Raw genomic sequence first — 15,039 nt, forward strand, 5'->3', positions numbered from 1 at the left:
CGAAATGATTTAAACTGATTTCATAAAGACGATACTTTTTTGTCAACATATGAAGAACTGTGTATATTGAAATATTTGCAATTACATATTCCATCGGTCTAGTTTTTATGCAAAGTAACAAAAGAGACGAAACTTAACGAACAAGAGAGTAGTGAAGAATTATGGTATGCAAAGTAATATTTGGCAGGGAAACTCACTGGTGATAAATCGCTAGGGGTGGCACCGTGATTGCGTGATTATCAGGGATTCGGGGAACCAATTTTTTTCGGGGTGACGCATATATTTTCGGGGAAATACCCGGAAATTCGGGGATAGCGCAAGCCCTGCTTGATTTCAGGAAAATCGAAATACTAAACCAAACGAGAAGAAAAAGCTCCGACTTTGAAGTTGGCGAAATAAAGAATTGCCGCAAAATTAATTTAAAGTCGACCGAACGCCGCCTCTACCAGCGGCGGCGCGCCGGCGGCGTTGCTACACTTCGGTGGTGGTCGACTGGGCCTCTCGTCAGCGGAGTTCGGTCGATCCGTCGGCGCGGCGCCGGGGTCTACTTGCCTTGTTTTCCCGGGCAAATTTTTGGGTACATTTGTAATACACTAAACACAGTCGAGAAGTTTGCTGAGTGTAAGATCTCAGAAAACCGGTTTGATAGCCACAAAGGCAAATGACGGGTGACAGAATGCAATGGACTTATATAATTTGGGCTATATATTTGCACATTAGGGGGTGGGTAAGGTTAGGCTACTTTATCCTTACCCCACCCCCTAATGTGCGAATATAGAGTCCAAATTATATAAGGCTAGGTTAGGTTACTTTACCCCCTCCCCCTCCCTATTGGGCTAGTATATAGCCCAAATCATATTATTACATAAACTAAAGTATATATTTTCATCATGTTCTTGTATATTTGATAATGATTAACCTAAATTCCCTTCTTGAGTGTGTTAGGTAAAATACATACATACCCTTTTTGGATGCTTCGAAATACTGATAATTTTTCTTTCGACACTGCAGATTTTTCAGTTTCTGTTCAAACTCCATATTTAAAAAAATGTTTTATTAAAAACTGAACATTTTGATATTTTTATAATCATGCAATATTTCTCTTTCTAATCGATGAGTTTTCAAGTACAAGAATGCCTACGGAGATGAGTTCAAATTTACCCTATACATCTGATCTTCCATAGCCATCAAATTTACAAACTTTTATAAAAATTATTATTCTGTGAGAGGTTTTCATCATTAACTATAAAGTAGCATGTATTATCCTAGAATGGGTTGTTATATGAGATCTCAGATTTGATTTATATGAAAATTGTCTCTCGCATAGATCACATTTATACGGTTTCTCACCTGTATGCATTCTGTGATGTGTTTCCAAACAGTATGCTCGAGAAAACCTCTTCTGACATATATTACATTTAAACGGCTTCACACCGGTATGCACTCTTTGGTGCTGTGTCAAATTGCTTGATAGAGAAAAACACTTCTTGCACAAGTCACATTTAAACGGTTTCTCACCTGTGTGCAGTCTTTGATGTATATTCAGATTGCCCATCTGAGAAAAGCTCTTGTGACATATATCACAATTAAATGGTTTTTCTCCGGTATGAATTCTTTGATGTCTCTCCAATTGTGAATGGCAGCGAAATCTTTTATCGCATATATTGCACTCATTGTCTTTTCTGAACTTTTTCCTACGCAGGCTAATATTAGAATTTGAAGCTTCCATAAGTTCATTGGTATTACTTGGTGAAGTTTCTGTCAAAACATTCTCACAATTACTTGATGATGTATCTGCAACTCCTACAATAAAATAAATAAAGGGGATGGAAAAAAACTAAAACTCTATAATAAGATATTGTCAATCATATACCATAGATTAATGATGCTCAGTAGAAAAACAGACAAAAAAAAAAAATTTAGCAAAACGAGATGCTTGAATAGATTCAAGTCTATTACAATATGCCCAAAAAATAACCCTCCCCAATTTTTATTTACATATTTTACCATTCAAATATTCAAAATATCCCTCTATTAAGAAAAAACAAAAGAAGAAAACTTCTACTTGTAATTAATTAAACTTTAGGCTAAAGGTTGGTCTAACGGTTTGTCTTTGTTTGCTAATATTTTGAGCAAAACAGTAAGAGACAAATTAAAAAAAGTGACCTGAAAAATTTACCCCACTTTCTTACAAGAATTGTATTTAAAAATAGTTAGTACTAAATCTGAAATTCCTTTATTACTTGATTTTCTTTGTTTTGACATCCCCGGGATACAAAAAGAATGATGAAAATAATTTCTTTTTGAGAATAATAACAAAAAAGACACGTTCATCACAGTTCAAAGATCAGCTGTCAGAATACGTGATTGTTAGGACTCATGGATCTTTTATTTTAATTTTAATCTATATCTTGTTTTGGCTTTCACCCATGGAAAAAACAGTTTCAGATATCAAGACTGTAGAAAGCCGTTGGAACTTGATTATATTATATGCATAAAAATAACTGATTATCAGTGGGAATAAAGAGAAGGCGATCAGCAGTCAGAATACGTGATTTTTAAACCTTGTAAATTATTTGAAGCAGTTGGAGGTTGATTATATCAATATATAGAAATAATAACCGATCAATAGCCGAGACATGTGATTTTAAAAGCTCACAAATACTTTGACACAGATGACGCTTTATTATATTGTACATGGAAATAATAATGGATCATCATATCAGCAGCCGAAAACGTGATTTCTTAAAGTTCGTAAGCCGTTGGAGGCAGATGGGCAGTTCCTATAGAAAAAATAGCCGATCAGCAGTTGATATTATACCCGGGTTGCAGCGGTAGCTAGCAACCTAGTAAGAGACGATCACGTCCAATATTAAGGAATATAATAACCCATAACTCGCAAAAATAGAATCAGATCAAAACAAAAAGTACACAAATAGAACCACCTTGTCCGGAACCCCTATATAGAAAACCTTCTGTCCCTAGGCTTGAACAGTAAGGGAAAAATATTGGCTTAAAAATCCAGAAAAGTGGCAGCTACTACAGCATTCTGCCTAAACGGTATCTTTTTTTTCTTTTCCACCGATAGCTTGGCACTGGAACATCGTAGAGAGTTGTTCAATGGCTCATTTTAAAGGAAATTAATTGGGTGAAAATATCCGAGTTGCAGCGGTAGCTATAAACCTAGTAAAAGACGATCACGTCCAATGTTAAGAAATATAATAACCCATAACTCCTTAAAATAGAGTCAGATCGAAACAAAAAGTACACAAACCGCCTTGTCCGAAACCCTTATATAGAACACTTTCTGTCCCTTGGCTTGAACAGCAAGGGACGAATATTGGCATGAAAATCAAGAAAAGTGGCAGCTACTACAAAATTCTGCCTAAACGACATCTTTTTTTTCTTTTTTTTTTCTTTTCCACAGACAGCTTGGCAATAAAACATCGTAGAGAGTTGTTCAATGGCTCATTTTAAAGGAAATTAATTGGGTTAAAAAACTTTTGTAATTAAAACAAATTATTTTTAAAATAGAATCACTTCTTTACGAAAAACTGCATATTTCATGTTAAACATTGATCAATGACGTCGTAATCGTAGGTTGTAGCCAGGTCTTTTCTTACAATTCCAATTAAGAAAAAGCCATAGGCTTTTTTCTGTTTGTATTACATATGAAATAACAACCGATCAACATATCAGCAGCCGAAAACGAGATTTATTAAAGCTCGTAAGCTGACAAGAACCAGAAACAAGAACCAGAAACAAAACACATTTAACATGAAAGAAAATGTGACTTCAAAAATAAGGAATAACGCAGTAATTATGCTATTGTAAAGCTTATATATTTAAGAAAATTACTTTTGAATAAGATACGTGTTAAGCAGGAAGGGACAATTGGATTCACGACAGAATTTCTCAGTTCAACTGTGTTTGCTGATTTACCACCCTAATACTTGAGACTAAAAAAAAACGATGATTATGCCACTTTAGATATTTCAGATGGCATAGGTATTAGAGCCCATGATTTTGAATTAATCCAAACAGCTCAAGTAAAAGGCATGAAAAAAACTCTGAGGTAATGATTCACAAAAATTAAGCACAAGCGAGATCGGCGGCTAGAAGACATTAGACAACCAGTTTAACAACGAATAAATCGAATCGCAAATGAAATCTGCGGTGAGAAGAAAAGCAACAGTCAGAATTACAAGCCTGCGTAGCATAGCTACGAGGCAGGCTTGCATCTTTCGAATTGACGAACAACTTCAAGAGTATAAAAGCAGAAGACCCTTAAAACTTTTCATCGAAAGCAGAGTATATTTGGATAAATGCAGGGACACACCTGCTTTATATAGGCTTTAATATTGTACCCCCTCAGTTCAGAAGGACGAGGGTCTAGGGTTAAATTAGTTTCCCTTACCGCCTAACACATACACGGGTCCAGCCCTTAGAGTCCTCATTACGAGACTCTTCTTGTAAATTAGAGTTATTTTATTTAACAATATGTTTATAATAAAAACAACTTCAACATACTGTCCCCCGTAAGGCTCCGCGGCAAAGAAGGAACAGAGAAAAACAGAAAAGAAATCCAATCCCTCACCCCAAAAGTCCCCAAAATCAGAAGCTAGGCAAGGAAGTAGCGTCCGGTTTCAAATAAATAGAGTCCTAGTCTCTAAGATACATACAAACCTAATCAAGACACTCCGACTAGAGCAGAATTCATAAGAAAAATTAATTTTTAACTAAAAATTCTTTTGAAGGAATCGTAGATTCGTGCAGGCTCTAGGAGTTTGTTCCTGGATTTCTTTGTTTTGGATTTCTTTTTGGAGGAAAGCAGCTAAAGGGGGCTTGGGAAGGGCGGTTGGTTGACCTATCGCTTTTGACTCTTAAAAAGGAAACTCGAAATTTCATTTTCTGTTCGAATGAGATACCGCCGAAGTATCAACTATAATTTCTTCCATACAAAGTGATCTGGGAAAAAAACAACTAAAAATGCATTGAGTCTGAAAACCGAGAGTACTATAATGCTGCTTATTATTATCGATTATCGTGACTAACTTATAATAAAAAGAAATTTACTTGAATTTGTTTAAAAAGCTTTACTGTTGATTTTTTTGTCAATTTTATTTATATTTTGTTTTAGATGTCAATTTTATTTATATTTTGTTTTAGAAGTTGAAAGTGCTTTACCAAATCACAACGAGGAGGTCTAATCCATTCCAAACCTTACAAACGAGGTCACTCAACTGCAGGCAAGTGGAAAAAAAACACAAAGACAGCGAGGATAAAGATTTCAAATCGAACAATGGGTTTAATGAAGACCGTTTATTTTCCTGCAAAATAATCCCTGTTTTATTACATAGTCCTGAATGAAACCGCACCTGCAGGAGTAGCCTGCCTATTACTGCAGCGTGTCCCAAGCCAGGATAAAGCGGGAGGAGTGGGTTGTGGGCCTGCAACCCACACCCATAAGAAAACTATGCGCAACAGAAACATCAAACAAATAGAGGCTCGGATCTAATATCGACTCAACGACGACGACTGCCTGTCCCCAGACAAGATTTATAACTGTGGAAAATACTCTCAGGTTTCGGTATTGGAATGTCCGTACAATGGCCCAAGCATCAAAAACTGAACAAGTAGTAAATGAAATGATTGGATATAATCTAGACTTACTTGCTTTATCGGAATTGAGATGGACTGGTGCAGGATCAAATCAATTACCAAATGGGTACCATATTATTTTCAGTAGATCCGATTCACGAAGAAAACTCTCACGAAGTGAGAGTTGCTCTCATCATGACAAAAGAAGTAAAAAAAAGCACAAAAATGCATAAAAAACACAAGAAATGACCACCGTTGTCAAATTGAAAGGAAGGCGAAACTTGCAGAAGAAGCTGCCAAAAGAGTTGACTCTAGAGCCCTTTATAGGATAACAAATGAAATAGTTGGAAAGAAACACTCCCAAGATGGCCCGGTTAGGGACCCTTCCGGTGCTTTACAGACAGAGCCAGATGTTGTAAGTGAGATATGGGTGTCACACTTTGAGAAAATTCTGAATAGACCTCCACCAGAAAAACCCCCGAATATCCCAACGATGGACAAATCTCATACTGGGTCAAGTTCTTTACCAAAATCTGGGAAAATAGAGATGTACCAGCTGAATGGAAGAGAAGCTCACTGGTCAGACTTTTCAAAAAGGGTGATGCTACTGTTCCTGGAAACTGGTGGTGAATCAGCTTACTATCACTGCCCGTCATTGTCATTGTACGAAGGGAGTGAATGCTGCCTTAAGACACCAGAAGGCCAAACATGATACTTTAGAATCTTATCTGGAATTAAAAAAAGGATGTGGATTGTCACCACTGCTCTTTATAATAGCTATTGACTATACCCTTCGCAACACAACAACAGATGGCATTGAATTATCATCCGGTGTAACAGTCAGCGATTTAGATTTTGCAGACGACATAACATTATCCCAGGGTTGCAAGCAACGTTTGCAGTACTTCATTCACAGGGTCAGTGTAAAAGCAAGCCAGCCTGGTCTTAAAATAGATGCAGGTAAAACAAAAACCATGGCAACATCCAATTCCTCCCATGGCAATTCAAACCATGGCAACAATTCAAACCATGGCAACATCCAATATCACATGTGCTGGTGAGGAAATTGAACAAAATATTGAGTTTAAGTATTTGGGCAGCATCATAGAGAATACTGGATCTACCACAAAAGAAGTCATAACTAGAATAGGTCAAGCTAACGCAGCCTTCAATCGACTGAAAAGAATCTCGAAATCCAAGAATTATTCAAATCGCTTACTCAACAGTAACGTTTTACCAGTCCTCCCGTATACCGCTAAGACTTGGCACTTAAAATTCAACAAGAGAAGAAGATTCTTGCTGTTAAGAACAATTGCCTAGAAGGATTTGGAATATACATTGATCGGAAAGGGTCTCAAACGCTACCATTCCGAGAATCACCAATCAACCACTAATAACTGACAACATTAGACCCTGTAGATGGAGGTATCTCGGACATGTTTTAAGAATAGAAAACCATCGAATCCCGAAGTCTACACTTGAGTGGCAGTCAGATGGAAGCCGGAAGCGAGGAAGACCTCGAAACACATTGAGGCGAACCTACAACAGTGACCTATGCCGCCTGAGCGCCTCTCTCCATTCAGATTGGGAAGATGTCTACGCAGCGGCTCATCTCAGACCCAATTGGCGAACATTCACAGCCTGTGCGACTCATTTTCATAAAGAAAATGAGAAAGCATGATTTTCCGATATTTAAAGAAAGGAAACTTACAACAAACCACTGGATAACGCTTTCAAAAAGGGCTCTCATCTTTGAACATACATGAAATTCAGTTCTACTGGCTGTTCAAGAGCACTTTTGTCAGCAAAAGCGACGCTGAAGAAGAGCTTTTGTCACAGGTAGATACTGGTTGACATGAATGAGAGCAGACCGAAAGAGTTGAATTTTCAGTTGCACAAATAAGGTAATTAGCATAAATTAAAAAGAGCATCAGATCAATGACAGATCATTGCTGGTAATAAACTCTATTTCAAAAGATTAACAAAAAAAAAAAAGATCAGCCGAAATGACTTTAACAGACAAATAAAAAATAAACTACGTCTTATACAAATTTGTAAATGTTTCAGAAGACAAATCTAGTGCGCTAATGAGTCGAATGCTTTTCGTACATTATGAAAAAGAGCAGCAGGTATCAGACCAGAGTCAAAAGCCGAAAGAAAATAATTCAAGAAAGCTATTTCAAGAAAAAAATCCAACAAAAAATAATATTTGAGATGTACCTTGACTGTCAAAAGATATGGCACCTGATTCTTGGGTGTCAGGTTGAAGTTTACAAGTTCTTGAAAAGCCACGGAAATTACCCAAAGGAATATCTTCATGTTTAGGAAATAAAAGAAGGTCTGAAGCCCCAAACGCCTCCTCATTGTGACTTGGTAAAGCGTCTTCAAAATCTAAAACAAAATATAAATGAAACTGACATAAAAAAATTCAGTTAAGCTTTTAAAATTCAGTTAAATTCAGTAAAAAACAGTTAAGCTTACTAAACAAATTGAAAAAAAATTCTTTTAATTATACGTAAATCACGAGAATTGATGATCATAATAAGCAGCACAATACCACTGTGAGTTTCCAGGCTCTGTACATTTTTAGTATTTACTTTTTTTCCAGACCATTTCGTGTGGATGAAATTTTTGTTTATACTATACTTCAGAGGTGGCTCATTCAAACAGAGAATGAATTTAGAGTGTCCTTTTTAAGAATCAAAAGCGATAGGTCAACCAGCCGCCCCCTTTAGCTGCTTTCCCTGAAAAGACATCCAAGTAAAATTTTCGATGTAACCATGTTGCTCAAAATAGTGAAACGTTCCTATCACTATGCCTTTGCGTGTGAAATACCCTAAAAGAGCCTTCGAGCCAAAGTCTAAGAGTTATACAAGTTGTCCAATGTTTACATATTGGTTTTGTTAATTCGAAAGGGAGGCGAGTGTTATACTCGGTCTTGAAAAGGGCTATGGGTAAGTAGGTCAAAGGTTCAAGAAATAGAGAAAATAATAAAGAAACACTATGTGCATGCAGAACGACAAAAAGGTGTACCAGCAACATTTCAGCAATAGCATATGGTATTAAATTGAAACTTTCAGGGATACAACTACTAATACTGCTACTACTATTGAACTGAATAAAAAAGTTTAGATTCATCCACATCGTAAAAAAGGGCACCACGTAATATCCAAAATAAGGCTGCAGCAATGTAAGATTGCAGCAATGTCCTCTCAAGGTGAAACTTTCAGTGGTTTAACAACTACTACTGTTTCTACAACTGAGCTAAATCAAAAGAAATTCCTTTAGGTTCTCAGAATGACATAGATGTAATATCTTAGGAACAGAATAGAGCATTAAGTTGAAACTTTCAGGAAAAACTGAGGGAAATGTGAAGCTAAACCAAAAGAAAGCATGTGAAATAAGATTGCCAAAGAAGCGTATATGCAATAATCCAGGAAAAGCTGGGAGTATTACGTTGGAACTTTCATAGCATATTTTTAATGGTGTTGAACTAAATCAAATGATACGACATCCTTCTAAGTTCCTCAAATGTTTGCATGTCACTCAAATGTAAATGATAAATCTTTTATTCAAAAATCATTTTTTTTCCCTGAAATTTCCAAAAATTCTAAAGGATTTTGGGATTGCTATCCTGGAAACTAGAAGAATTATGAGAATAAATCTTTCAGCAATACACGTGATTCACATAATCCAGTGACAACTTTTTTTAATCCCTCTATACCTCATCATTAGGTACAAACGTACACAAAAGAAAATTTTTGTGAGGGGGAAGCCAATTAAGGGTCTAGACGTGTTTAGTCTTTATAGCTTTAGGTCAATTGCTATAAAAATACTATTAATAACATCAAACTTAACAAGAGTATTTTAGGAGCTTTAATAAACTGACCAAAGAGTATGGGTAACTTATAAGAGTAGAAACTGGCACTAGTGTTAACAAAAAAAAAAAACACCATCTAGCGTTTGGCGACACTTGACATCTTGTCAAGCTTTGAAATTGTTGCCGGCTTTGTATAGCATTTGATATATCATACTAGTTTTTTGACATAGGCTAATGACAATATGTGCCTGAAATAGTAGCCAAAGATATCTCCAAGGGGGGTATTTTGGCATTTCTACCTCATCCCTGTTTCAATCTAAGTTAAGGAGCATTTTCCTGTCGTAGAAATTAATTGGGTCTGGATAATGACCCTCCCATGAATGGATACCAAGCTTCAATGATCATCTAGCAAATTGATCAAAATGTAATGTAATGTGGTGAAGATAGAATTGAATAGAATTGAAAGATAGCTGGTATTTGCTAATACTTGAGACAGGGCTTGTTAGATTACTAATACTTTAGCTTCTTATGATTACTAGGGCATTAAGCTTGTTAGGATCTGTTGTATTTATACATTTTATACAAAATGTTGAAATAAAATTTGTATCTTTGGATAATTCTTCCAAACTTAATACGTGAAATTATTTATCAATTGGGTTATCTATTGGAGAATATTTTTAGAAAGACCAGTTAGGCTATCCTATTTTTTTGTATTTACCCAGTTAGTTGACCATTGAAAAATTCTTTTTTTTCTTCAGATTTGAAAAAAATCACTTTTCTTACTTAATATCGACATGTTGTCTTTTTTCTTTATCTGTTCAATAGAAAGAGTTGAAGAGTCCAAATGATTATTGAAAAACCTGAGTTAATCGATGCGCGTAAAATGGGCGGTAGAAATGTATTGTTCTGCTTTCAGTGTACAAAGGAAATCTTTTTTTCATTTTTCAGTAATTAAATTACTTTATTTCTGTTCGTTTTAGGTTTTAATACGACTCTTTACTTTTCTTTCAAATTTGTTGGGGGGAATTTCTTTTTACTAATAAAATAAGTCAAGTGACCAACCAAAATCCTCAATTTTTCAAAAAGGATACGCGCAGGGGTGCTAAAGCATTTCAGTAGATATACTTTAGATACCAACTTCACAGATAAGGATTAGGACATAGGCCTACGTAAATTTGACAAAAATACAGCAGGGTTTAATCTCATGCTCCTTTCAGGGCCTGAAATAGAACTTACAAGGGTTAGATCTTCGGCAACTTAACACAGGAGGACAGGAATTAAAACTAATAGCACCACTTACAGTGTAGTATCTGGCAACTTCATAAAAAAAAAGTAAAAATAAAAAAATTTCAACGAAAATTGGATATTTGATATGATAAATCAGTCATGGTATAAATACGTGATAATTATCACCATTTTTATATTTAAGACTCATTTCAAGTCATAATCCTGTCCGCCCGAAGTAGGCCAAGGCTAACTTAGGAAGATTTTGAAACGTTAATCAAGCTGGTTGAATTTAAGCTGTTAGACCTACAGGAGAAGAAATTCAGTTTTACTTATCCTCCCCTGCATTTAAAAGTACCTGAAAAGACAACAGCAGTTTTGGCTCAAATAGTCACAAAATACTCGAGATAGGAAAATATTTTTTCATTTTGACGCCCTTGGTGCCCTAATCATACACTTCTCTGCCATGAAAATGTCCAGCATTGTATCCTCGCGATATAGAGCGGACGTAGAATATCTTTACAATTTTCTAGTTAAGATACGCCAGGAGAAAATACCAAAGGAACATCTTCATGTTTGGGCGATTAAAAAAAAAAAACTCCGAAAAATAAGCTTTTAAAAGAAAAGTACAGGCCATTTTAAACTTAAGCTCAGCAGATACAAATACCTGTTAAAATTCAAACTCAAAACGACCCGAAATTAAATAACGAATCATAGCAAAAAAACATACAACAAGTAATAATATAAATTAATAAATAGATGTTAAAGCGAGCAATGCTTAGATTTAATATGAAAATCAAGCTTAAAACGAAAAAAAATATTTTGCTACTGAAGTATAAATGAAACTTAAAACGAACAGAAATTAAATAAACAATCAATGCAAAAAAAACAAATAATAGATATTAATGTAAATTAATAAATAAATCTTAAACCAAGTGAAATTTAAATTGAATATGCAAGTCAAGCTTGAAACGAACAAAAATCACTACAAACAAGAGTTTGGGTTTCACCTCCTTCTCGCACTGTAAAAGTCTAAAACCTACTGCGGCACTGGCGCTTTACTGAAAACCAATTTTATTACAAATATTTTCTTTTGTACTTAATATTAAAAATAAGCATTAAAATTATAATAATATTTTGAACTGATGAGCTTTCAGCAATTAATATCATTATACATCAAATATTCAGTTTAATTTATTAGTTCTTTCTAAAGTTGTTCAAGACGAATATAGTTTCACTAAAAACAAGAGTTTGGATACTGCCTTCTTCCTTAACTGTAGATAAAAACCAAAAGCCTACTGAGTCATTGCCGCTTCACTGAAAACGAATTATACTACAATATTTCCTTTTCCAGTTCTTACAGCATTGAAACTAAAAATAAAATTACAGTGAAATAAATTCTTGGACTGATGGATCTTTCAACAATTAACATAACTATATATCAAATATTCAATTTGATCTTATTTATACTATCCAAGACTGTTCAAGACGCATATAGTTTTCAGTATTGAACTGTTTTTAACAAAATGTCATTTCAAAATTTTTATCTGATGCATTTAGGCCGTGGAGGAGGGCGGCTAGTTGCCCTCCGATCTCTTTGACCCTTAAAAAGTGAACAAGAACTTTCAATTTCCAATCAAATGGGCCCTCTCCGAAGTTTATACCAGCATCCCTTCCATAAGAGCTATATATCCCACCAAAGCATTACTTACAACGCCCTGGCCAGTAGAGATGCCATAATAACTCGTGACGGGAGTCCATATATGGGCATAGAACCACGTGGTTTATGGTTTTTGTCAGTGAGAATGAAAAAACAGTATTTTTGTCACTTGAAAAACAGGAAATGTCTCACTTTTATGTCTGTTTTTATGGTCTTTGTCAGTGAGAATGAAAAAACAGGAATTTTGTCACATTTATGTCTGTTTTCTTGGATGTTTTTATGGTTTTTGTCAGTGAGAATGAAAAAACAGGAATTTTCTCACATTTATGTCTGTTTTATGGTCTTGTCAGTGAGAATGAAAGAACAGGAATTTTCTCACATTTATGGATGGATTGATGGATGGATGGATGGATGGATAGATGGATGGATGGATGGATGAATGGATGTATGGATTAATGGATGGATGGATGGATGGATGGATGGATGGATGGATGGATGTATGGATGAATGTATGAATGGATGTATGGATGTATTGATGGATGGATGGATGGATGGTTGGATGGATGGTTGGATGGATGGATGGATGGATGGATGGATGGATGGATGGATGGATGGATGGATGGTTCTTTCAATTATTTCGGCGAGAACAGTTAGAGACATTTTAAAAGATGATTTTAAAAGATGATTTTAGAAGAGGATTTGAGGGTGAAAATCTGTGGTCGTTATAATACACAAGTTCAATTTGAACAGTGCTGTGAGGTGCCCTACCAAAACCCCAAAGGGTTCCAATCCCCCCACCCCAACCCCGAAGGAAGCCACCGGTCCTCAAAGGTTCTCCGGGCTTCCAAAGGGCCCCCGGCGCCCCAAAGGCTCCTGAGCCCCCATTATAATACTTTTTTAAGGCTTTATTATATCTTTTCAGAACAAATTATTATTTTAGGGAATTATTTCGGTGAAACAGTTAGAGACATTTTAAAATATGATTTTTGAAGAGATTTTAGAAGAGAATTTGAGGGTGAAACTCTGTGGTCGTTATAATACACAAGTTCCATTAGAACAGTGTTGTGAGGTCCCCTACCACAACCCCCAAGGTTTCCGATCCCCCCACCCCAGCTCCGACGGAAGCCACCGGTCCTCAATGGTTCTCTGGGCTCCCAAGGGGCCCCCGGGGCCCCAAAGGCTCCTGTGCCCCCCTTATAAAACTTTTTAAGGCTTTATTTTATCTTTTCAGGACAAATTATTATTTTAGGGACTTATTTCGGTGAAACAGTTAGTGACATTTTAAAAGATGATTTAAAAGATGATTTTAGAAGAGGATTTGAGGTTGAAACTCTCTGGTCGTTATAATACACAAGTTCCATTTGAACAGTGTTTTGAGGTGCCCTACCACAACCCCAAAGGGCTCCGACCCCCCTACCCAAACCCCAAAAGAAGCCCCCGGTCCTCAAAGGTTCTCCCGGCTCCCAAAGGGCCCCCGGCGCCCCAAACGCTCCTGAGCCCTCATTATAATACTTTTTAAGGCTTTATTTTATCTTTTCAGAACAAATTATTATTTTAGGGAATTATTTCGGTGAAACAGTTAGAGACATTTTAAAATATGATTTTTGAAGAGATTTTAGAAGAGAATTTGAGGTTCAAACTCTGTGGTCGTTATAATACACAAGTTCCATTTGAACAGTGTTGTGAGGTCCCCTACCACAACCCCAAAGGGCTCCGATACCCCCACCCCCACCCCGAACGGAGCCCCCCGTCCGCAAAGGTTCTCCGGGCTCCCAAAGGGCCCCCAGCGCTCCAAAGGCTCCTGAGCCCTCATTATAATACTTTTTAAGGCTTTTTTATATCTTTTTAGAACAAATTATTATTTTAGGGAATTATTTCGGTGAGAACAGTTAAATACAATTTAAAAGATGACTTAAAAGATGATTTTAGAGAAGGATTTGAGGGTGAAACTCTGTGGTCGTTATAATACACAAGTTCCATTTGAACAGTGTTGTGAGGTCCCTTACCACAACCCCAAAGGGTTCCGATCCCCCCCCCCCAAACCCCCACGAAACCCCCGGGCCACAAAAGTTCGCAGGGCTCCCAAACGGCCCCCCGCGCCCCAAAGGCGCCTGAGCCCCCATTAAAATACTTTTTAAGGCTTTATTATATCTTTTCAGAACAAATTATTATTTTAGGGAATTATTTCGGTGAAACAGTTAGAGACATTTTAAAATATGATTTTTGAAGAGATTTTAGAAGAGAATTTGAGGGTCAAACTCTGTGGTCGTTATAATACACAAGTTCCATTTGAACAGTGTTGTGAGGTCCCCTACCACAACCCCAAAGGGTTCCGATCCCCCTACCCCAACCCCGAAGGAAGCCCCCGGTCCTCAAAGGTCCCCCAAGCTCCCAAAGGCCCTCACCCAGTCCCCAAAGGTCCACCGGACCCCCAAAGGCCCTCCCCCGGTCCTCAAAGGTCCCCCACGATCCCAATGGGCCCCCAGAACCCCCCTAACCCTCTCTGGGCCCCAAAGACCCTCCACCAGCCCACAAAGGTCCCCCAGGCGCCCAAAGAACCACCCAACCCTCAACGGCCCCCGGATCTCTAAACGCCCCCCCTCCAGGTCCCCAAAGAGCCCCATCCCCATTTTGTTAATACTTTTTTGTGCATTTGAGACACAGAAGGGTCCCCACATTTCAAAAGGCTTTATTATATTTTTCAGAACAAGTTTTTTTCTTAAGGTCCTTCCTA

General features: G+C 36.9%; 1 protein-coding gene across 2 annotated transcripts in view; it reads right to left on the minus strand.

The window, feature by feature from the left end:
- Positions 1–983: 983 nt before the first annotated feature.
- The window catches only part of LOC148942004 (uncharacterized), a 53,388-nt gene continuing 39,332 nt past the window's right edge, over positions 984–15,039 (minus strand). Inside the window, exons 5-6 of one of the 2 annotated variants that reach the window (XM_089103006.1) lie at positions 7,822–7,992; positions 984–1,803 (exon numbers count right to left, since the gene is read on the minus strand). In XM_089103006.1, coding sequence (XP_088959132.1) covers positions 1,244–1,803; positions 7,822–7,992 — 731 coding nt within the window. In that variant the 3' untranslated portion in view covers positions 984–1,243. The remainder of the gene's footprint in view (positions 1,804–7,821; positions 7,993–15,039) is intronic. The other variant, XM_089103007.1, reaches the window with a different exon arrangement.

The sequence above is a fragment of the Artemia sp. Qi Xiang Cuo genome, chromosome 17, assembly GCF_049724085.1.
Source record: "Artemia sp. Qi Xiang Cuo chromosome 17, ASM4972408v1, whole genome shotgun sequence".
In the NCBI taxonomy this organism is placed as follows: domain Eukaryota; kingdom Metazoa; phylum Arthropoda; class Branchiopoda; order Anostraca; family Artemiidae; genus Artemia; species Artemia sp. Qi Xiang Cuo.